We start from the raw sequence: 23,040 nt of genomic DNA, 5'->3' as shown, positions 1-23,040 counted from the left end.
CTGACCTCATCTCCAAGTGCCACATCTCCATGGTTCTTGGACACCTCCAGGAACAGTGAATCCACCATTGCCCTGAGCTGCCTGTGCCAATGCTCAGTTCCCCATTTCCGTGCTTGAACATCCTTACTTTTCCCAAATAAATGCACCTACAGCAACAAGCCTGTATGGGTTCATGCTATCCACACCTTGAATACTCCTAAACTGCATGGCACAGTGCAAGAAGAGGAGCAGCTCACTTCTTCGGGACATTGCCATCACCCAACCCCTAAAGCACCTCTATCAACCCCAAAATTCTGCCCACGTCTCAAGGGGAAGCACTGACCCCAGTGAGTATCACAACACTACCTGAGGCACCAGCACAGGGCTGTGGGATGCTCAGACCCACACCAGATCCACGCAGAGTTTGGTTCAGCGCACACTGGGATGAGATTTGGGAGCCTGCTGTCATTTTTTCCATTTGCACACTTGGAGCACAGCTCACACCTCCAGCTTCGTGAAAAAGGGAGAGAAGCAGCAAGAGGGAGGTCTGGGAGGCACTGCTGCCTGCCAGCAGGGAACGTGACCCCACAAAGCAGAGAGCTCCTGGAGCAGCGCATTTCCAACTGCTTCTTCCCCCAGAGTTTAATAATCGGGATTCTTTCCTCCCAGGTTTTCCACTATCAGAGCTGTTGTCATAGCCCCACGTGCAAGCTGTCTGGATGCTACTGCGAGGGAAAGTGCCACAACTCCAAATACACCTGCAGAATTACATTTGTGTACGCACGCATAAATATTCCTATACTCTCGCTCACACATACATCAGCTGCTTTGCAATCCTCCTGCAGCCATCCACGATGGCCAAAAGCAGCATTAAAACAGTTCAGACTGGAGCAGAGGTGCCAAACTCCTCAGATTCCACATCCAATATTTGGCAGCTGTATGGCTGAGCGCTGTCAGAGCCGTTGCTCCTGAAGGAGCTACATTTCAGACACAGCCATTTCACTCCTCTGAGCTCCTGGGTGCTGCTTGCCTCTACTCCTGCCTTCCACTAGCCACAGTTCTGCCATATCACTCCCATTCCTTCTGCACCTGGCAGCTTTCCAGCCTGGCTGAGACTCTGCGCAATGATTATCACATGGCTCTCTGTGTCCTTGGTTCATACTACAGACATTTTGTTTGTTCAGTCATTTCTCCTTTAACCAGAGTGAGTCACGATGGCTTCATTTTTAATGACGTGCACATTTAATAGACATGTTATACTATGTAATTGCCCATTCTAATACACACTGTATTTATGTATATGCCTACGCTTACCCAGGGCAGAGAACATCTATTTCTTCATGCGGTGGAGAAAAACTTTGTCATTTGTGGAGTCAGGAGTTGGACTCAGCGATCCTTATGGGTCCCTTCCAACTTGGGATTACTCTATGATTCTATGAAAACGACAGCTAAGTGCTGGCAGATGTTGACATGGGAGATGTGGGAGAAGAACATGCGAGCTGGGCTGGCTCCCTGCTACCACTGTCACAAAATTGGAGGGGATGGAAGGGACCCATGGAGAGCACCCAGCCCAACCCCATACTAACACAGGACCCCTACAATAGGGTTCAAATGGATGTCACTTTGTCACTGGAGGAACAGGATGGCACCTGAGTGCACACACCATCCTCACTGGTTACTGCTCCCCGCTGAGGTTTTGGCACTTGAAGGAGTAAAAGAAAAATAGAAGTAGAGCAGCAGAGGTAGGAATGTGATGGCAGAGACATTTTGTCCTGCTCCTTATCTGCTTCAAAGAACTGCAGTCTCTGATCAGCTCTTTCCTAGGCTTAGCCCCAGCCTCACATTTTTGGCAAGTTTCTGCCTCCCTTCTGGCACTGCTGGTGGGGCGAGAGCTGCACCTCCATTCAGCAGCACAGCTTCTGTTTGGGTTGTGGCCTGAATGCAGACAGTCTGTGAGAGTTTAAGGCAAGAAAATGGGCTAAAAGAGCAATTCCTTTGGGCTCAGAGCAGCTGTGCTGCAGGGGCATGTGCCCCAGCATCACATGGAGCCAGACCATGCATGAGATCTTCCCAGCAAGGCAGCAGCACAGTGAGCTGCTCCCAGGCTGTGCATTGAGGGAATTGCTGGAACGTCCTTTATTTACAGGAGCTGCCTCATGGCTGTGCTCACTCCCTGCTCCGGTGGCTTTGGCCATGATCAGCCCTGCTGGCAGGTTGCCCAAAATTCCTTATCCTTCCAAGAAAGCCTTGCTTTGGGTAAATAGCCATGTTTTCAAGCACAGAAAGGGTGAAGGAATTCCTGGTTTAAGTTCAAGTGCAAGTTGGACAGCGGGGAAAGAGTCCTGAGGATGGAAAGGGTCCCCAGTGCCATGTGAAAACCTGCTCATGGACCACTGGGGTGCACCAATAGGGATGCTCCAGTGCTAGGCATGACCATATTTTGGAGGAGACCCAGCCATGAACTCCCTGGGGGCTACATCACATGCTCAGAACCCAGCTCTGCCATGGGGATGGGGTGGCCTCCTGGACTGCAACATCTTTCTACCCCATCCTCCAATACCTGAGCAAAACTCATCCCAGCTGCAGCAGGCAGCTCTGATAATTTCTGCAGACATCGCTTCTTCAGTGGAAACTCTATAACATTTTATAGATGGGATGGCCCTAACCCAAAGCCCAGATGGGTTTCCAACAAGTGCTGGAGGCTGAGCAGCCCTGGGGAGCTGTGAACCTGCCTGGAGTGGGACGAGAGCCCCTGCAGCACCTGCAAACCCTGCTCTGTGCACATAACTTGGATCCAGCACCAAACCTTGCTTAAATCTTGCATTTTCCAGTCTCAAACCTTGCTTAAGTCTTGCAACACCAAACCTTGCTACCCTATGGAGCCTGAGCAATGCCTGCCCCAGATCGGCAGGTTGGGAGGAGCAGGAGATAGGCACGTTCCCATAGGGTGTTGTAGACCCCTCCTCTCAGTACTCACTCACCACTTCTTGCCCCCAATGTCATGCTGCTGCACTGTGTAGCCAAAATACGCATCCTTAGAGCCAGTGATGATTTTGGGCCTCTTGGTGTCGATGTTGAAGGTGTCACTGAGCCCTGGGGAGAGAAGGATCCCATTAAACACAGTGCAGAGATGGAAAAAGAAAGCACTTGTTACAGCAAGGGTGGTCAGACCCTTGACCCAGAAGAGGTCAACCAGAGCTGTGTGGAGCCCCATCCATGCGGATATCCCACATAGCCTGCCCCAGTACGAACACAGATGCTCTCCAGAATTGCCTCCAACCCCAACACCATTGTCCAGAATGGCAAAAAACTAGTTTGATCACATCACAGCAGCTTGGTGGCACAGCATCACCTTGACGACCTGCAATCGAAGGGAGGCTGAGACCCCAGATGCACTCACCCCACCCCTCCTGCAGCCACTGAAGGATGTAGATGTGAGACTGCATTCCAGCACACAGCCATCCCCATTGACCACCTCCTGCCTTCTCCAGGGGCTTTGCAGCACCAAAGAGACAACAGTTAGAGTCACATCTCACATGCAACCAGAAGCTGATGCCACCAGGGGGATGCCAGGGAGAACAATTATAGAACAGCTTGAGGTGGAAAGGACATGTAAAGTCCATTTGGCCCCATTCCCCTGCAATGAACGGGACACCCACAGCTCCTCCAGCCTGACCTTGGGTGTCTGCAGGTACAGAGCATTCATCACCTCTCTGGGCAACAAATGCCAGTGCCTCACTATCCTTATTATCAACCCACAAAAACACAAAACCTTTTCTTATATCCAGTCAAAATCTCCCCTTTCTACAGCTGGTGTGGCTGTGCTGCAGGGAGGCACTCAGCACACCCCAGCTTGTTGGCCTCCAGGCAGCAAGTAACTGCTGGACCACTGAGCCTGCCACAAATCAAGGATCCTGGCATTGCCCATAAGGCAGCTTTAGAGGCAGCAGAAGGGTCACGTTCAGTACTCATACAGAAACAAAGGGGTTGTCAACAGGAGAGGTTGGGAAACTGCTTCCCAGGCAGGAAATTTAGGATGGAAAGTGCTTTTGTAGGTAGGAATGTTAGGATTAAACCTGATTTTATTTTTTTTTTTTGCAGTCATAGTGACAAATTGGCAATGTTGGCTTGATAAACAGAGAAACGCAGCCTTGCCAACGGAGAGCTGAGGTAAGAAGCTTTATAATCCTACAAAAAGAAATTCTAGAAAGCAAGGAAAAAAAAAAGGAGACTGGGGAGAATGAGAGCCAGCACATTTTGTGGTAGTTTGACCTGATTTAACATTGCAAAACAAATCAAAACCTCCTTCGTGTTAACCATTGCCCACTGGAGACATGCAGGAGTCGAGCAGCAGGCACAGAGCATGGCAGAGGGACAGAAGGGCACACAGGGGGTGAGAACATCCTCCAGCTTTGCACTGAAGGAGCATTTTCTTCTGTCAGTGCAGCTGGCACGAAAGCAGAAGGTTATGGGGAGCAGGAATGGTGGGAGAAGTTGGGGACACCCATCCTATGGCTCTTTGCTCTGATGCACTGCACAGCTTTGGGCTCCTGGAGAAATAAAGAGCAACTGAGCTGTTTGCAAGAGGCAGCCTGGAGAAGAAAAAGTACCGAGAGTGCAAGCAATTCATAGAACACAAAAGTCTCTGAATAGAGAGAAACAGGGAGAAATGTGAGGTAGGCCAATTAATGCATGCATGCAGAGAGTGAAGGTGAAAAGCAGTTTCCTGTGGGGTTTGCTGCTCCAAATGATAGGCAATATGAAGGGGGAAGCCAGACTGGGAGCTGAGCTTGGTTAGATCGCATTTAGGGTTGGAAAAGAAGGGGAAAAAAGGAAAGGAATGGTAAAAACATTCCCTCCCATCCTTACTGATCCCCTTGAAATCCTTGGGAGGGGTGCAGCTCTGCTGCTCTCAGCATTCACATTTTCCTGGGATGCCTCCCCAGTGATTGAGGTATTAGAACTCAGCAGTTTGGGATCTTTTTCTCTCCATATTCAAATGTCTCCACCGAGTCCCATAGCAGGGATGGAAAGAAAGAGACCACAACAGCAGAGCTGTGCTTGGACAGCAAAAACCACCACCCACCCAAGGAGCCCAAACCCCATTCTGCAGCACTGCTAGGGCTCCAATCTGCTGCTCCTGCTCTTTAAAAGCACCCTAAAGCTCTTTTTTTTTTAACATAAATAATGTCTGTGTAGACATAAGGGACTGCAGCTAACCCTGACCCAATCCCATAGTTTAAACCCATTGGCTCCCAAAGCTGCAGCGAGATAGATGTGGGCTCTGATGGCCAGCATGCCCCATGCTTCCAGCAGGTACCAGGCAGAAAAACAAACCGGTCAGGAAGAAAGCTTCCAGACAATGGATGGCAACACTGCTGGTATGTGGACACAGGAGGGAAGGAATTCAGGAAAGCAGACAGATGTGGGTGCATTCGAGGTAGGAAGAAAGAAAATAAATGTGTCAAGATTTAAGCCGGCTTAAATTAATGGAAGTTTCTCTGAAAGGTTGTCAAGGAGATTTAGCAACCCAGAGAGCTCAGCCTCATTTTCTTGTCAGAAGTGACATCACTGTCATAAATATGTGACCAAAACCCACATGTTTTGCTTGCGATCGCGCCAAGGCAGGAAGCCTCAAATACCTCCTTTCCGAACTGGAACTTCTGTTGAGTTGAAACTTTTTGATTCTTGTCAGGTCAAATAATGAAAGGGGGGGGGAAATAAAGCACATTTGAGGAACAATGCTTGGGAAAAAAAGGCACCTTTGCTGCCAGAAAGAATTAAAATAAGTCCTCCTTGTGCAGCTTTGAGCCACTCCTGTGCCAGGGATGCTCTCACGGTCTCTGCACCTTCCTCCTGCCCAAATCTGTGCCTGTGCCCCCAGCTGGGTCATAGAATCATAAGCAATGGAAGAGAGCACTAAGATCATCTAGCCCAACCATCCACCCATCGTCCAACCATCAACCTATCTACCCCTGGTCCCCATGGGGTGGGTGAAGGTTCTGCCACAGTGCCCCAAGTTGGTGGCTGCTGCTCGCTGTTTTGCTGCAAACTGTCAATCTGAGGAGATCAGAGCTGAGTAGAGGAGCTGCTAGAATAAATTCATTCTTACTTTGAGGGCACCCCCAAAGCTAGTGCCGTCACAGCTTAGGACAATGTGGAAGTATAGGGTGAAGACCAACCTCTGGGCTCTTTAGCCCAAGAGCTGTCCTTGCACCAATCCCTTTCCTTATTGCCCAAATCCATGCAGGAAAGACAACCTCCATAGTATGGGACTGCACACACAAGATACTGCCACTGAACCACTGTGACCCACACCACCCCAGCACGTCCAGGGCAGCCAGCCAGGCTCCCATGACGAGATCCCCATTGCCGCATGGGCTTTGGTGGCATCAGACACTGCTCTGCAATCCATCTGTCACACATACTGTTTACTCTTACGTTCTGGATCGGCTTAGAGAAGACTTTGAGGTTGATATGGAGTATTTGGGCAAAAGCTAGCAGGCTCCAAGGAGAAACAGGGTGGACCACGTTTTCCTATGCCTCCCTCCAGCCTCAGCCTCTATCAAACTCTGCAGAATGAAACACTGAAAGCACCAAATTCCTATCCAGGTCTCTATCTCAAAGCCAGCATTTGTCATCAGTTATTAGGAAACAAACGGAGCTCGGTGGCTGCCACAGATAGAGAGCCAGGGAATACTGGGGATGAACAGAAGATCAGTCATCACAGATGCATGTGTTGTAACATTCCTGGTTACCCACAAAACATCTCACAAACAGCCCCAGGGCACTAGCTACAGCAGTACCTTGTGCTTCCACAGTTCAGCTTTCTGGCCCCCCAAAAGCAGGGGAGGAGCTGTGTGGCTGCATTAATTGCAGCAGACCATGTTTAACAGCATCGAGGAACACACTGATTATTCATTTGCAATGTGTTCACCAGGAATAACACAACTAGCCATGGGGGATGAATATCAGCTGCTCTCCAAATGCTCCTTTCCCAGGGGAGCTGCTTAGGGAGCAATGGGAGGCTCATCATAAGGCTCTGGGATGGAGATTGACTTCCCACATTCAAGTTGCCCACTGACTTCCAGTGGCCAAACCTTGGCTGTTGGATGGAGGACTCAAGGTGTGGGACATTCTAGCCCTGATCTTTGGGTTCTGCAGCCACATAGCATTTAGTTCCCATCAGCAAAGCCTTAGGCACAACTGCTGGAGGTCCCCTGTGACCCCACCTGAACCACCCCAAATATGTCCCACAAGGCAAGCATGAGAGTTTTACCATTTGGTGGCTCTTTGGTGAAGGGATGAGCTGACTTGCCTTCTCTGAACAAGAAAACTAATGCAAGAAAACAAATGCATGCTGTGAAATGACAGAAATTATTGCATCTAAGGATGACTTCCTGAAGAAGTCGTCTATCTTCATATCTGCTCAGACACCAAGTCCCCATGGTGTAAGTATCACCTCTCTTGCAACACAGCCTGTGCCTGGAGGATTTATTGCAGCAAGCCCTCGGCCTGGATTTTAGCTATTTGTCCACAGGATGTATGGCACTGGTGGCCCCCGGGCACCATGATGCCCCCAGTACTGAGTAACCCCTGAAGGATGCCCCATGCCCACCAGCACCAGGGACATGGCGGTGTCTCAGGGCCTCCCAGCCCAGGTGAATGCCTTGCAGACCAACAGAACACTCAGTGGCTGCCTGCACAGCAAAGGGACAGTTCCCAACAGCGCACATCCCAGCTCAGTGCCCTCGCATGGCTTGTTTTGAGTTAGTCCTCAGCAAAATACACTGAAATACAGCCACGAAGCATTGGGTCTGGCTGGGCTCAGAGACCACCACATCGTGATGGAAGCAGTGTTAACCCTTCCTGCATCTCTGTCACCCCCAGCAGCAGCACCATCCCCCTCAGTCACCATACAGACAACGATACCCACGGGCAGAAACCTCAACCCGAGGGCTGATTTTTATTCAGCCCAAAGCAGAAACACAGATTTACCACAGCCCTGAGCTCACTCTATAATAGCTCTACGAGCAGCAGCTCTTTAAGAGGAGTTCACTGAGGGACTCTGTTGCCCACGTAAGCACGGCCGGCCGCAGCGCTCTGCCCCGCAGCTCCACGCAGGCAGCCCCGCGCCCTCCGCCATGCGAGCCATGCACACATGGTCCCCATTAGGCACAGAAAAGCAGCCCCGCCGCGGCTGGCTTGAAATCATCCAGCACTATTAGCAAGGAGAAAAACAAAAGGAAAACAAAAAAGAAAGTGTTGGCTTGCTTTCCATTGGGATGTTTAGAAATGTTTACAGTGGCATTAGCTCTCGGTGCTGCCGGGGATGCGCGGCCGCCGGCAGTGCTCCTGGTAGTGGGAGCGAGCTCTGTTCTTCACTTTGAAGCTGAGCAGCCCCAGCCTGGGCTGTGTGCAGGAAGCTGCCAGCTGCAACCACAGCAGGATGGAGACTCTTGCAAGCAGGCAGCAATGGGCTGAGCTCTGCCCCATCCCAGGCAAGCAGAGCTGCAGGAGCACATCCATAAGCAAGACACAGACCTAAAGACCTTCACTTCTTTAATCCCAGGCACTTCTCTTCTGCATAGCAACTTCGCACACAACAGGGTAAGTTACATTATAAGCTAGATGAAGGATGCAAAAATTAACCCAAGGTAAAAAGGTCCTGTTGTCTAGGGGACTTATTTCTCCTCTGTTCTATACTCCAGAAAGCTGCTTGACTAATCCCACTTGTGCCCACACCCCCGATGGGGAAGCACTCCAATCCTTTTAACTAACTCTCTGCTTGCCTCCGAGGCACCCGGCTCCCTCCCTCCTGCTCCAACAGCCCCATCAAAGCTGGGCTTTCCCAAACACCTTCCTTCCCTCTGCTTAAGCCAGCAGGAGTTCTTTTCCCAGACACAGAGGGGAGCGGGCTCTTACCGGGCAGGAGGCAGAGGGAGCAGGCGAGGAGCATCCTGCTGGGAAGGTCCATGGGAGCACCAGGGGCTCCCCGGCCCCGCGCATCTGCCGGAGACACCCAGCCAGAGTGGTAGCCCTGCTCAGAAAGCCCTTTCCTTATCCCCAGCCTTCCCCTGCTCCCTGACAGCAGACGAGCATTGGGAGGGAGTGGGAGGGACGAGTGAGGCTTGGAGGAGGTACAGCAGGAGAGGGGACAGCCTGCACGCGGCCACGGCACCCTTTAGGGATCGGGTCAGGGTTGGGGCTGTGTTGGATGGGATCTGTGCTCCCATGGCATGCTTCTAGGATCCCCGTGCCTCAATGGGACTGGAGGCAAAAAGTCTGCACGGGGCCACTGTTGATGGTGGTGTCAGCACTGTTGTGCTGTCACCCCATTTCAGGCACTACATCCACTGGGGGATGGGAGCAAAGCAGCAGTGCACCAAGGAGCATCTCCTGGGCTGTTCCCAGGCACTACGGAATGCTTTGACTCTGCATGTCCCTTGGGTTGGTTTCCCTGAGAATTGTCATCAACAGCCCTGACACCTCCAGGTGGGCTCGACAGCCCAAAACATACTACACAACATCTTCTGGGTGATATTTCCTCCCTCCCCAGATCTGGGAGCGACCTGTGGAGGATGCACTCAGCACTGCAGGTTTAATTTCAGACCCCAAAGTCCCCTCCAAACCTTTCTTCCAATCCAAGGGAGTTGCTACCTGCACAGACCATGCTCCACCAGACCAAGGTGTGCCCAACACTTCTCTTACCACCCAGCTGATAGGGAAGATCTGAAACAGCTCCAACCAGCAGCATCCCTGCCTGCCAACTCTCTGGCAGACAGCCTGGGGGCTGCAGAAGTAGTTCCTCAAGATACTCCTCTAGAAGCAAGGGAGTGCCTAGGAGAAGCAGTTCCTTTTCCTACTCCCCCTTCCATCCCATATATATATACATTCTGGGGCACCAGGGGGAGAGGACACATGTCTGGAACAGAGATCAAAGCAGTAGTGGGATCCAAACTGTCTCATAAATGCAGATGCTCTGAGCTTGTTTGCACTGCACCCCTTCCCACAGCAAAATGCTGTTGGACAAAATCAAACATTTTCAGCTCTTAACCATGCCTGCCAGCTGTCCCTCCCATACCTTAATCTGAAAGGGAAAAAAAAAAAACAGAACTTCAGGGGGCAGCAAGAGATGAAGGGAGCAGAGTGCAGGGTTGGTCTGGTGAAAGTTAAGGGTTTTTAGGGAGCAGAGCGTAACGCTAAAAATCTCCATCAATAAGCAGAGATCTACAACACGAGCACAGAGCAATCCCTGCTTCTCCCAGGCACAAATGCCGTTCTCCAGGGCGTCAGAAACAGCACAAGACATTTCCCTGCTCACGAGCCTCGTGTTTCACACAGCACCAGGGATGCCCCAGCACGTGCAGCCCAGCAGAGGTGCTGCAGCATCTCCTGACCCAGCAGCACTGCTGCTCATCCCCAAAGCATGGTTACAGAGCTGAACCTGGGATTTTCCCCTCCAACCTGCACTGAGCTGGGGAATCTTTCTCCTTCAGCCCTGTTCTGTTCCATCAGCTGTCCACCAGCAGCTTGCACATCTCCTGGGGTCTCTCATTAGCTTGAGTTGGAGCCATTTGCGGCACATCACTGCGTCTCAGTGCTGCTTCCCCAGCACAAGTGCCGAGGGTTCAAGGAGAAGAGCTGTGCTAACACTGATGTCATGCTCCCAAAATGTAAACAGCTGTCTGTGGAAGGGCTAGATGGGAAAACACAAACAAGGAAATAGGGAAATAATGGCATTTCACCCCCATGCAAAAATGTTATTTGAGGAAAGCAAAGTTATTATGGGACATCCCGTGATATTCCAGCTGCAAGCTCAGCAGCAGGACTCTAACATCCAAAAAGCCTACAGCAGATAAATCTCATCTATTCATCATATGATATTAATCCTGTAAAAAGCCAAAAACTGGGCTTACATTAAGTGCTATTCTCCTTTTCTTTTTCTTGGATCCCAGTGCAATTTGAGCTCTGGTCTATCCAACTCAGTGCTTTCCAAAATCTCAGCCTGCAGAGAAAGGGTGAAGGGGGGGGGGGGGGGTACACCAAAGCAGTGCCCAGGGGCAGAACACAGCCCCAGGCAGCTGATGGAGGTTATTTTTCATTGCCATCACTTTATTTCTGACATCTTTCCTACCCCAGCTGCAATGGGAGCATTTTGGGGAGGGCAAAACAGCCATCTCCAATAGAGACCAGTGGGGCTGGAAACAAACATCCCTCCCCAGCCCCGCACAGCCACTTGGCAGAGCACTAGGAAAAGATGTGCTGCGATCTGTGCCTGGCTCTCAGCGAGTCCCAATGATGGGGTTCTTCACTTTGGGTTCTGCTGGAGGCAGGGGTGTTCAGAGCAGGGATGCTGCACCTGCAGGTGCACACAGCATCGCTCTTGCTGGTTGCTCAGGCACTGCACTGTGCTGCAAAACCAAACCCAACCCCACGTGAGTGGCATGGAGTCCTCAGGGCCCTCCAGCAGCCAGGAACAAATGGATGGAGAAAGTGAGAGGGGAAATTTTTGCCTTGAAATCAGAGCAAAGCAACAGCTTTTGGTGTGGGAGGGCAGCTGCAGCCCCATGAAGACACATGGCTCAGGTGCCACAGGTTTACAGCCCAAACCTCATGCTGCCCCTGCAAGGCCAACACGTGACAAAGTGCAAACCAAGATCCACACACGCTGTAATCAGTGCTCTGCATCCAGACGCTCCTGAGGTTAAACCCATCCCTCTAGCAAGGGAAGCAAATCCCAGCACTGAACCTGCACCTGAGCAGCGTTCTGCTTCCTTCAGCCCTTCCTGCAGAGAGCAGGACCTCACCCAGTGCTGCTGCAGGCGGGGAGGAAGCAAGGAGAGAGCAAGCAGGGCAGCCTCTATCCAGGCAGCAAGCTCACTTGGCTGCAGAGCTGCACAGGGAGTGACACAATGTTTCTCAGCCATTCCCAAAGGGAAGATCTCATGTCTTCCCCACATTAACAACCCTGGATGGGCTTCTTAAGAAATCTGGATAGGAGAAAGCTGTGCTGACTGTGCCCTCACTCAGAGCCAGGAGGCAGTGCTGGATGACCCCAGGTCCCATCCTGAACTGAGCAAGGCTTTGTGCACCTCTTACAAGGAAAATCCTGCAAATAAACTTCAGCAGCCACCCCTAAATCTTAGCTGGGTCACTGCTGAAGCTCCCACCCCACAATCCTTCCAGAGCTAAAAGCACAGCCCGGTGTGGTGACAACTTGAACTTACTTCCCCTTGTGTTTACAACTCATCCCACACATTCCCAATGTTTTCCCACACGTGCTCAGTTTTTCCCCAAATTCAGCCTTCCCACCTCCTCTCTCCTGACCTTCAGGAGGGTGTCATTCACTGGACACAGCCACTCTGTGAGCTACAGAAGGACTAAGCCAGGATACAAGGAATGTAAACAGAGGCCAGGAATGAAAACAAAACCCCCAGTTCCCAAATCCAAACAGAGGAAGGGCTGATAGGGTCGCACGGTGTGTTCTACAGTGAACTGCCTGGGATGAGAGCAACGTGGTACCCAAGGCTGCTCCTCCCCTATGGGGAGGGATGGGGCAGGGGGTGCTCAGCACAAAGCCCAACCCCCCTTTAGGGGGTCTCAGGGGTGGGCAGGGGGTGATCACCTGGGGATGGGGGGATGAGGTGCACGTGGTGCTGCCACGCCTGGCTGTCATGTGGCCGGCTGAGCTCAGAGCCCTGGAGAGTCGGTTGTCCAAAACAAAGGCTGATGTAAACACAAAGCCATGCTCTTCCAGGGATTAGCAGCTCTGCACCAGGCCAGGAAACCTTAAGTCGTCTGAGAGCACGAGGCTGGAAATGAAAGCAGGCAGCAAGAAGGAAGATCTCAGACAGACAGGCTAAAAGCCCCAGGGAGCCATCCGGAGGGCTCCAAGCACTCAGCTCCTCACCCATTGCCTTTCTAACCAAAGCATTCCCTGCAGCACAGTGTGGGGAGCGATGTTGGGGTCCCAACACAGGGACCCCATAGTCTGTGGTACCCAGCACAGCAGCTGTGAGCACCCTGGGCACAGCTGGGGAGGGTGGACAGGGAGAAGACCCTCCTGGTTCTCCAGGCTCAAAGCAATGCAAGGAAATAACTTCACCTCTGGAAAGCAGCTTGGAAGCAGTGCAGTGTTTGAAAGAACTCTGCCCTCAGCACTCCATCAGCATTGCTGTATTCATCAGCCCTGGCCAGAAGGCTCCTCTCTGTGCCACCAGGCTCACACTCCAGCCAAGCACTCCCACAACAAGCACCAAGGCTCTCCAAGCTCGGATACACTTCCACACCTGGGCTTAGCACTGTGCCAGGTTGATTTTTTTTTTTACAAAAACCCTCCTAACCAATGTGATTACAATCTATCTTGCAGAGCCCCAGCAGCCAGGATGCTCACTGCTGGGCGTTTCAGAGCTCTCTTGGCCCCCTGCTGTAAACATCCACCTCCCAGCAGACTGCTCCACAGCTTCCTGACGTGGATTAAGCCCACTCACCCCAGCCAGAGCCCAGGCTGACCCTCCCCAGGTGCTGTCCCAGTGACTTCACAGCTCAGGCAGCTCCAACACAGCATTTGCAGAGCATTAGCCTCAAAAAAAAAAAAGAAAAAAAAAAGTACTGTTTGCTACTGAGGAATTTCTTTGTTTGCTTACCTAGCATTATTTTCTCCATTTATTTAGTCTCTCCTTCTTTATTTCTCACTCCAGATGAACAAACCCCGAGAATCCCAAGCAATCCATCTGCCACAAACCCGCTGAACACCAAGCACTGCACTTTTGCACTGACCTACATGGAGTCCATGTAAACCCCATCACCAGGACCACAGAGCTGGGTGCTCAGCCATGGGGCCAGCATACAGCACCACATCCCACGGCCTTCCACAGAGGACGATGCTCCATCAGACCTTCATCCACTTAGTTGAAAGTATGCAAACATCTCTCCAATAAACCCAGAATATTTCCCCTGGGAAGTTTTCCACAGCAGGAAAAAAAACACCCTCTTGCATAAAGCTCAGCTATTTATTATTAATATTATCTCCCACTCCACGAAAGTTCTATTTACAGCTGCACACTTCTGCTGCCTCCATTTGCCCACAGTACAGAGATTCCTCTCAGTCTGGAAAGAGCTGCTGTGCAATATGAGTTCTGGCGCTCATCCCCCTTCCCCCCCCCACTTTAATTCTACTGAAGTGACACACAGCTCAGTCTGAAATACAAACGGTAAAGCCATTCAAACTCATTCTTTGGAGAGGATGCCAAACTGGCTTTGTGCAGTTGGCAGCCCATAAAAATCACAACATCAGAGGAGTGCTTGATTAATACGCTGCTGAACATATTGGAGGGGAAAATATGCAACAGGAAAGCGACTCTGGGCACGGAATCGTCTGCAAAGAAGGAATTAAAAAATAGACTCCCAAACTTTTTCCTTTTTGCTGCTGCAAAACGGGGAGGCAGAAGGGTGCTGTGCACGTCCCCTAAGCACCCAAGGGATGGAACAAGGGGCACCAACCACTGGCAAAGCACAGAGCAGGGCAGGTTTTTGGGAGTGATGCTCCAGGTCCTCCCAGACCCAGGCCACAAGGAAGAGCAAAAGAGACGTAAGTTTTTTTCCACTTTGAAACCAGAAATATGCTTTTTCCCCCCCTCTTAAAGGAAAACCACACAACAGTTTTCTTTAAAGTGAGTTCTAAGGGGATTCAGAAGCTTCAGCGAAGGGAAACAGCACAAATCTGAGGCTCACTGGGAGCCAGGAGCAGTGCTGGGGTGCAAGTCACTATGGGTGAGATGGGGACTGCATCCTCACGCTGCTCCAGGGCAACTGGAGAGATGGATTGGGATTGGAGAGACTGAGTCAATTCAACATAGCAATAAGTGCATTGCTCACCCAGAGAGGCAGGTAGATCAGCACAACCAGCCCTCATGCTTTCACAAAGTGTCTCATCCAAGTGTCTTGAATGCTTTTCCAAACCAGACAGGCCAACAAATTGGACCTGCTGTTGCCCATTCACCTGAGTCCAAGAGCAGAGCTGGCGCCCTGCAGACAGCCCTCTGTGAAGAACCAGGAGATGAGCCATTTTTAGGCACTGGAGAAAGATGTGACACATTCCGGGTGTCTGGAGAGCGCTGGGCTCTGCCAGTTGTGCTCTGCTAAGGCCATTACTGGCCCAGTGCTGAGGGAGTGCAAACATCTCAATCCCTGCCCTGCAGGCAGCAACAGCCAGGACCTCACATCCCTGTGCTGGGGGCATCAGCTCCTGGTTACCTCATGGACCAGCATTAACATGAACACAGAGGGGGGAGGTCAGCAACATGCAAACCACAAGCAGTCAGCCCTTTGGGAGAGCATCCAGTGTCCTTCACGTCTACTTGGAGAGCACAAGTTGAGGGCAAGGTGCTCAACTCTTCCCCCCCATGGCTGATAATAAATACAGGGCAAGAACCACGGTGCACACACTGCTACAGGCTTTTAAAGTTTCCTCTCTCCCATCCACCTTGGGCCACCCCAACAGCCCCATCTTTTCTGTTGTAGGAAGCCTGAAGCACAGGCAAGCCAGGTAAGTGGCATTTGCTGACACTATGGCCATTGCTTTGAAAACAAATGGACTCTGCTGGAAATAGCATGGATTAGAAATTAGAGAAATCAACAAAACCTACATGCCCTGGTATTGAGAATGCAGGCTTTCAACAGTGGTGCTGGAGATGTGGCATGGGGAAAGGCACAGACATCCAAGACAGCCTCTGGTGTCACACCTATAACCAGCACAGATTGTATTAGTGCAAAGTTCCCTGCTTCTGCCAAGGAATTACAAGCCTGATTTTTAAGAAAGAAAACAGCCCATATAAGGTGCTTCTTTGTTAATGAAATCTATGCTTTATTACAGAGCTGAACGCCACCACATTCCCAGATTATTTTTTTGGGAAGGGAAGGAAGGTTGAATGCATCCAGCAGGAAGGCAGCTCTCGCAGGGGACGCCGACCCACTGCTCACTGCAGTGCTGAGCCATCTCCTGGCTGCCTGTCTGGCAGAGCTGTGCCATACAGCATGGTCTGCAGGGCAGGAAATGCCAGCCCAAGGCTTCCAATTAGAGGAACAGAGAAAGATTGGAAAAAGGAAAATGCGAAGGCATTGAGCGCAGCCCCCGTCCTCCTGGCTCACGTTGAGGCACTGTCTCAACATCTGCACACATGCACTGTGGATCATGTGGGTAGACAAGGAATATTTCATGCTGAGGTGCTCACTGCCTGGCTGAACCAGCTGCTTCCCTTCTCCTTGCCCAGCATACAAACTCCAACGTCCCAGCACAGGGCTGCTGTGAAGCCACTCAGCACCACTCCGATCTGGAGCTGCTCTCTCCTGTTCAGGAATTTAATTCAATCCCACTGCATGCTTAAAGCCAAGGGAGAACCAAGTCTTCACTTTTACTTTGGTTTCAGCTTTTCCCATGGCAATCAGTGCAAAACCAGATGGGAAAGAGGCAGCCCTTTGCTATGATGCCCACAGCCACATGGTCTGTGCTCACACCCCGTTCCACCTGCTAACAGAAGCTCCTGAACAGCTTCCTTTTCCAGCTCCCCCACACATTATTTCAGCAATGTTTCACCTTCACAATCCCCATATTAACATTTCTTATTTCCTACCCTCCTCACAGGGCACAGCCAGGAGAGCATGGCTGTGCAGGGCGGTGCACACATGGCCACATTCCAGCGTCGGGGATGACTCAGTGGCACGGAAATGCCGGCTCACGGGGAGGATGCAGCATCAGCAAGAAACCTGCCCTGGTGTAATGAGAACAAGATGTTGTGCTGCCCGAGCTGCCCGCGGCCAGCATGCTGCAGGGCTGTGCCAGCATGGGCTGGCTCTCATCCTTGCTGCCTGGGGAGGGCAGAGCAGGGATGGGTTCATTTTTCTATCTCTCCTCCAGCAGACGGTGCTGCACATCACCCACTGCATCTGTTCCATGTCACAGCTTGGAACGTACAGACTTCTGTTCCCTGCTCATAGGAAGTATTTACACCAAGTGCAGCACCGCTATGATAAAAGCACCAAGGTGAGCAGATCTGCCTTCAAGCAGGTTTAAAGGGCTTCCAAGAGGAAGGTGGAGAAGCACATCGTTATGTGCCATCTGTGGGCCACATTTGTAGCAACCATACATGGAGCACTTACAAAACCATGCTGGGAGCCTTAGGAGCACATGGGCCACAGATGGGTGCACAGAGGCATCACCCTGCAATAGAGAAAATGCCCTGGCATACAGAACTGCAAAGGGCACTTCTACCTCCTGCAAGCACTTCCCATGTTACAGCAGATTTCCTCCTTTCTCTGTGCTATGAGCAGCACAGCCACCTGCTGAACCCACTGCTTTTCCCCATGCCTGAGCAGAACCCATCCCACTCTTGGCTCCAGTTAACTGTACTTAGCTCTTGGGAGAGGGGGATGCAAGTACAGCTTTGCAGACTGCAGAGAGAAGAGCATAACAGTTTGCAGCTTTTCTTAGCCACTGGGAAAACAGGTGCCACATGTGCTGCAGCATGTGGGCAGCTCAGGGCACACAGCCCTGCTTGTTTTTTTGGGGAGGGGAAAAGCACCAGACTGATGTCACGATATCCCTGGATGTTGCACTCATGCTTGAGAAGAGCAAAGGACTCAGCCAACACTTTAAAGTCATCCTCCCCCAACACCAGAGATCCACAGGACTCCAGGATGGAGACATGGGAATTTGATGCACTCAGGTGCCAATAAATCCCTGCCCATGTGTGCCACAGCCCACCTGTGCCCATCAGACACTGTTGATGCTGGAGCACCCCAGCTCCACTCCATCCCTGGGCTCTCCATGCTGAACCCCTGCTATATCCATCACTGCAGGACCTCTCAGGTGTAAGATTACTCCATCAGCTACTTTTTCCACAGTCCTATCATATAGGAATCTCATTTTGTGTGTCCAAGTCTTTATTTCCCTTAAGCACGATGTATAGGTTATCCATTTACAGAAGCCATTCCTTTCATCTCGTGTTATAGCCCCTGTTGTGCTGCCTACCCACACCTGAAAGCCATTTGGGGTGCTCTCAATTACCCTGCTGCTGCCATACCAGCCAGGGCCTGCTAGAAGCATCAAACCAGAATGAGGATTGTGGTTTCTCCTCTGCAGCACTTGGCAGCCCATCCCAGGCCCCATCTCATCGGGGTGCAGTCAGGGAGGAATCTCTCACAGCATTTTTCCCTTTACAGCCCTTCCCCCCCCCCCCTTCCAATTACTCTTCTGAGCAGTAAGTGGATCTGCCCCAAATATGAATACCTTTGATCCAAGGGTGAGAGGAGCCTCCAAAGTCCCCTGAAGGGAAAATTCAGAGCAAAGCTGGAAGCACCCCAAAAAGAAGCTCTTCCACAGCAGTTCCAAACATTTGGGAGGCTGCTCCTGACTCTACCATTTCAGCTGCACTCTTTATGCATGTAACACACATCCACAGGTTCACAAAAAAACAACTTCATTATTAAGCCTCCCAAGTTTATTCACAGGAAGGTGAATAAGACTTAAAAAATGAGGATGCCAGCTCCCCTGCTGCCTGCAGGCAGCTCTCCCCTGCACACAGGGGGGGAAGCAGCATAGAGCCATCCTCCAAGGAGCTGCAGGGCTATAGCAGTGCTGCACCTCTTCCCACCCCAAAGCCCTCTGGAGCAGAACCCAGCTGGGAGGAGGGGTGCCAACCCTGAGGCCACTCAGTGCCTCCAGCTGCAGAACAGATGCACAGGCACAGCACAGTTGGCACACAGCCCCTGCTCAGGTGTCCCAACCCCACTCACCCCCATGGCTGTGGGGACACAGCACAACCAGCATCAGGCTGAGGTTGCTTCACAAGCAGTACCTGAGGCAGGAAAGCAGAGATTTATAGCTAATTCAGAGCCAGTCAAGATAAGGGATAGAGGTCCCACGTGGGGATATGAAAAAGGTATTCCCTGCAGGGAGCACAGTTGCATTGGCCTGACATCATCATTGAGGCCAGCAGCACCTTCTCACCCCACAGAAATCCCGCAGAGCATAAGGACACACGTGGTGCAGAGATACACCCACAGGGTCAAACCCACCATCACATCACCTGCAGCCCCACGAGCAGCACCCTCCAACCCCGAGCAGCCTGAGCCAGCAGCTCGCTCCCACCCCCTGCCCCCAGCACAGACCAGCAGGGCTGGGAGATGCGGTGCAGAAGTCACTTCTGCAGCATCCGGGGACCCTCCAAGCAGCAGACCCGAACTACTCACCTCCAGAGCAGCACAGCTCCACGCAGCACCAAAGCACTCCCCTTACCCCCAGCCCCGCCCTTTTAAAGCAATTAGCTGCCAATTAGCACCTTCAGCCTAACGAGCTGTTTCTCTCCCAGCTGGCGCCGCACTGCTGTCACGCCCAGCATCCAGGTGTTCCCTCTGCAGTCTTGGGGATGAGTACAGGGGGAGATGGAGCTGCCCTAAGCCAGAGGGGAGTGTGAAACACCCCACGGTGTTCTGCACCGTCACCCCTGATCCACGTTTCCAGCAAGATCTCACTGGGTTTTTCCAGAATGATGTGACCACACATCTTTGGAGCTGCACAAAATACGTATATCACGCATAGGTGCACTTCTGGTGCAAGAGAGAGGTCAAGCAGCCTCCAAAATGCTCGTAGAGGCGGCAGCTAATGCATTTTGTCCATGTATCGGGTACCAGCATCACCTACTGCTGCTGGGGGCTGCAGACAACAGCTCTAAACCTTGCCTCTCATTTAGCAACATGTCCGAAGCATCTCAGAAACCCCTTGTCTGCCCAGAGTCAGCGCTGGAAGGCAGCAGCTCTCTTTGTCCGGGTAAACTGAGGCACATCCGAACAGCGGTGTCTGAGGGCTCAGCCCCAGCCCCGGTCCTTCCCGCAGCGCGGAGCTGTGAGGGGCGGCTGCCGGCGCTAGGGGGCAAACGCGGCCGCGGATGCTGCGGGGATTCGGGCTGGGCTCTGGGATGCGCATCTCAGCCCCTCCCCATAGCGCTGCTATCCCCACGTTCAGCCCTCGGAGAATGCTCCAGTGCATCCCAGTCTCGGACCCTAAGGGTGCTGCAGTGCCGCTGGCTGGGAAACAAAAAATGCGAGGCGTGCGCGCTCAGCATCCAAAATGCGGTGTTCTCCTCCTGCTCAGCCCCACAAAGGTGCTGCAGCGTGCCCTGGTCCAGCCCCGTGCTGGCACGCGTTGGCTGTTCTGCCCCACCGATGGGCTGTAGGAAGGTAACACAGCAACGCCACCTGGAATCAGGGCTGTGCTCAGCTCACGGGATGGGGGGCAGCCGGGGATCCCCAGCAGGGCTCGGCGGTGCTGCAGCCCCGGTTCCGAGCGGCCCTGGGCAGGAGGGGCCGCCCTCATCTCCCTCCTCCTGCCCCACAGCGCGGGGATGCTGCAGCGCAAATGGGCCATGCGTTTTGGGTTTCCCTTTATAATGCATATTGGATGTAACTGCCCAACACATTCAGCAAACAACAGAGCTATGGAAAACCCTCCTTCCATTGCCCGGGCTGGCTTCCCGCAGCCAGGACTCCTGCCAGGGCTCTCTGCTTAAGATGGAGTCCTATTTCCACACCCCTTGCTGTGGGGTGAGCTCCCAACTCCTGCCACTTTCCCCTCTGCTACAGATCCTCTGTCTGTCCAAACGCAGCACACGCCTTTCCCCAGCAGAAGAGGGCTCAGAGCAGCCTTAAATCCATGCTCTGTTCAAACCCAAATTTGTCTGCCTGAGCTCAGCTGGGAGGATGCAAACAAATGAACTGTAAAGAATGAGCTCATGGGGGTCAGTGTGGGTCCTCAGTGGGGACTCTGCATGGCACCCAACTTTCATCTCTGTGTGCTGCTCCCAGGGCTGCATATCCATCCTATGGGGCAGGAATGAGACCTGGGAAGCTCTTGAGATGTACCCACAGCCCATGGGTCCCAGAGCACCCAAGGCCTGAGAGGCTGAGGCTGGAGATCAGTGCATGGCTTTAACCCGATCTCCCTCTGTTGCTTGTATGCCTTGAGTTTTCTGAATTAGATTCTTTCCTACCAACAATCTCTTCCTGCACAAAACTTGGCAGCCCCTTCCCTCCAAAATGCCAGCAGACGTCTCAAGAAGGGTTCCTTGTCCTTTGTCTGAGACCAGTGCAGGAAAGCACAGGGATGCTCAGCCTGGCATCTGGGACTGTGATGAGCCTCCAGGTCAACCTACAGGTGCTCCTGCAGGCACAGTGGTGGGGTGAAGCAGGTCCTAAGGTAGGGATGAATATTCCTGGAGGAATCTGTCTCCTTGAGGTGCTGCTTGAACGCCATTGCTGACAGGACAAGTTCTCTGGTTTTCCCTCTGTCTCCTTCTGCAAAGTGTTTCCAATTTATCACGTTATCACATTAGCAGCTATGGCAAGATCCGGCTCCGGGCAGGCGCTGTGTCAGCACCAAGCACAAGAAACACTGGAGCTGGATCCAGAGGCTTCCCGTTCCTGAGCTCCCCTAGGAAGCAGGAATCCCCCAAACCCCACAGCATCCCTCTGCTGAGGGTCATTGCTGCCCATCGTGGTGGTTTCCCATGGTTTGGAAGGGCACTGTGCTGCCAGAAGGGGCTCCCAGGGGGAGGAGCTGCACCCTGTCCCATGGCCCTGTGCCCACTGGAATCCCTTTCGCCTGCAGTTGTGTGCCACGTTCAATTCAGACTTGGGGTGAGTGGACAAGCTCCAAGCTCCCCTCCTCACTGCCGTGGCAGAGCAGGACCGTGTCCAGCCCTAATCCAAACCAGATGACGGCGGCAGAGCAGAGGAGAACTCAGTCACTAATAGGGAGATGTTTGTTCTTTCTAACAGTGCTTTTAAATGGAAACATCTTTGCTTTCAGGCAGAAGGGCCTGGGATTTCTGTGCATCCAAGCGCTGGGTTCTCCCAAGTATTGTTATTCCAGATGAACTTTCAGCAGCAGATAAAAACCCATCCCTGGACTTTGCCATAAATTATCTGGCCTGAAATCCAAACATTAACCTCCGTATAATTCACAGCTGCAGTAACTCCGGGGATAATCTGGGTCAATTTGCCATGCCCAGGCTACGTGTAGTATCCATGATATAATAATTTCAATCTAACTTATCCAGTGCTGGGTTTTGGCCGGCTCAACGCCGCAGGCGAGCTGTCATTCATTTCCATGGGGCAAGGAACCTCTTGGTGGATCCATCCTCACAGCTCTGCTTCATGCACCCCCACGCACAGCCTGGTGCTGTGGGCTGTGTCCTTCCATGGGTGTCATCATTTGGAAGGCAGGGCTGTAACCTCACAGCTGGCCCCAGCACAGAGCCTGCCAAGCTCTGAGTAATGGCACAGTGGAGCCTCTCCAGACTTACAGTTGGGATGGGTTCCACGTTATTTCTCTGCAGACCTTCCCTTGAGCAAGTGATGCATTGCACTGGGGGCAGACACAGCCTTCAGCCCTGCAGCCACAAACGTGCCCAAGCCGTGCAGCTCCCATCCCCACAATGACATGCTGTAATTGCTTACATGCACCAAGGCAGCTTCTCCTTCCTACCACTCAGCAGCAACAGCAAATGAAGCCCACAGATACAGAGAGGGGAAGGGGAGCGGTGCAGAGGGGAGGGCAGAAGTGCAGTGGAGCTCTGCTGGACTCCAGATGCAGTGAGATGGGGGCACAGGGGCTCCCATTAATTAGCCCAGCTCCTGAGTGCCAACAGAGTTGGTTTGCTTTGCAATAGCAATGGCTGTGGTTTTGCTCCCCACAAGGATGACCTCAGAGTCCCCTGGTGTCTGGCTGCATGAGCCCCCCCTTGCCATCCCCATGCCATCTGCTATCGTGGGTCAGGGCTTGTGTGGCCATTGCCCAGCACCCCAGTGGCACTTTATCCCAGCAAGGAATAGGCTGGAGGCTGGGCTGGTGCATGCATCTTGGGACTGGGGGCCCTGCAGCTCGTGGGATTGTGCCTGCATCCTGCTGCACATCTCATCCGGGAACCTGACTACATCCTGCTTCACACTCAGTCTGCAGATAACACCAAGGCCAGCTCAAGGGCACTTGGTGGCACTGCAGGC

The 23,040-nt window shown here is 52.3% G+C and overlaps 1 protein-coding gene across 3 annotated transcripts in view; it reads right to left on the bottom strand.

Moving 5' to 3' along the window:
* Nucleotides 1–9,074, bottom strand: part of ITGA11 (integrin subunit alpha 11) — a 38,756-nt gene extending 29,682 nt beyond the window's left edge. For all 3 annotated transcript variants that reach the window (XM_048956222.1, XM_048956223.1, XM_048956224.1), the window contains exons 1-2: nt 8,905–9,074; nt 2,961–3,072 (exon numbers count right to left, since the gene is read on the bottom strand). In XM_048956222.1, the coding sequence (XP_048812179.1) occupies nt 2,961–3,072; nt 8,905–8,956 (164 nt within the window). In that variant the 5' untranslated portion in view covers nt 8,957–9,074. The remainder of the gene's footprint in view (nt 1–2,960; nt 3,073–8,904) is intronic.
* Between the last annotated feature and the right edge of the window lie 13,966 nt (nt 9,075–23,040).

The sequence above is a fragment of the Lagopus muta genome, chromosome 10 (assembly GCF_023343835.1).
Source record: "Lagopus muta isolate bLagMut1 chromosome 10, bLagMut1 primary, whole genome shotgun sequence".
NCBI lineage: Eukaryota > Metazoa > Chordata > Aves > Galliformes > Phasianidae > Lagopus > Lagopus muta.
The sequence above is the reverse complement of the archived record's forward strand: the minus strand, read 5'-3'. Positions and strand labels throughout refer to the sequence as shown.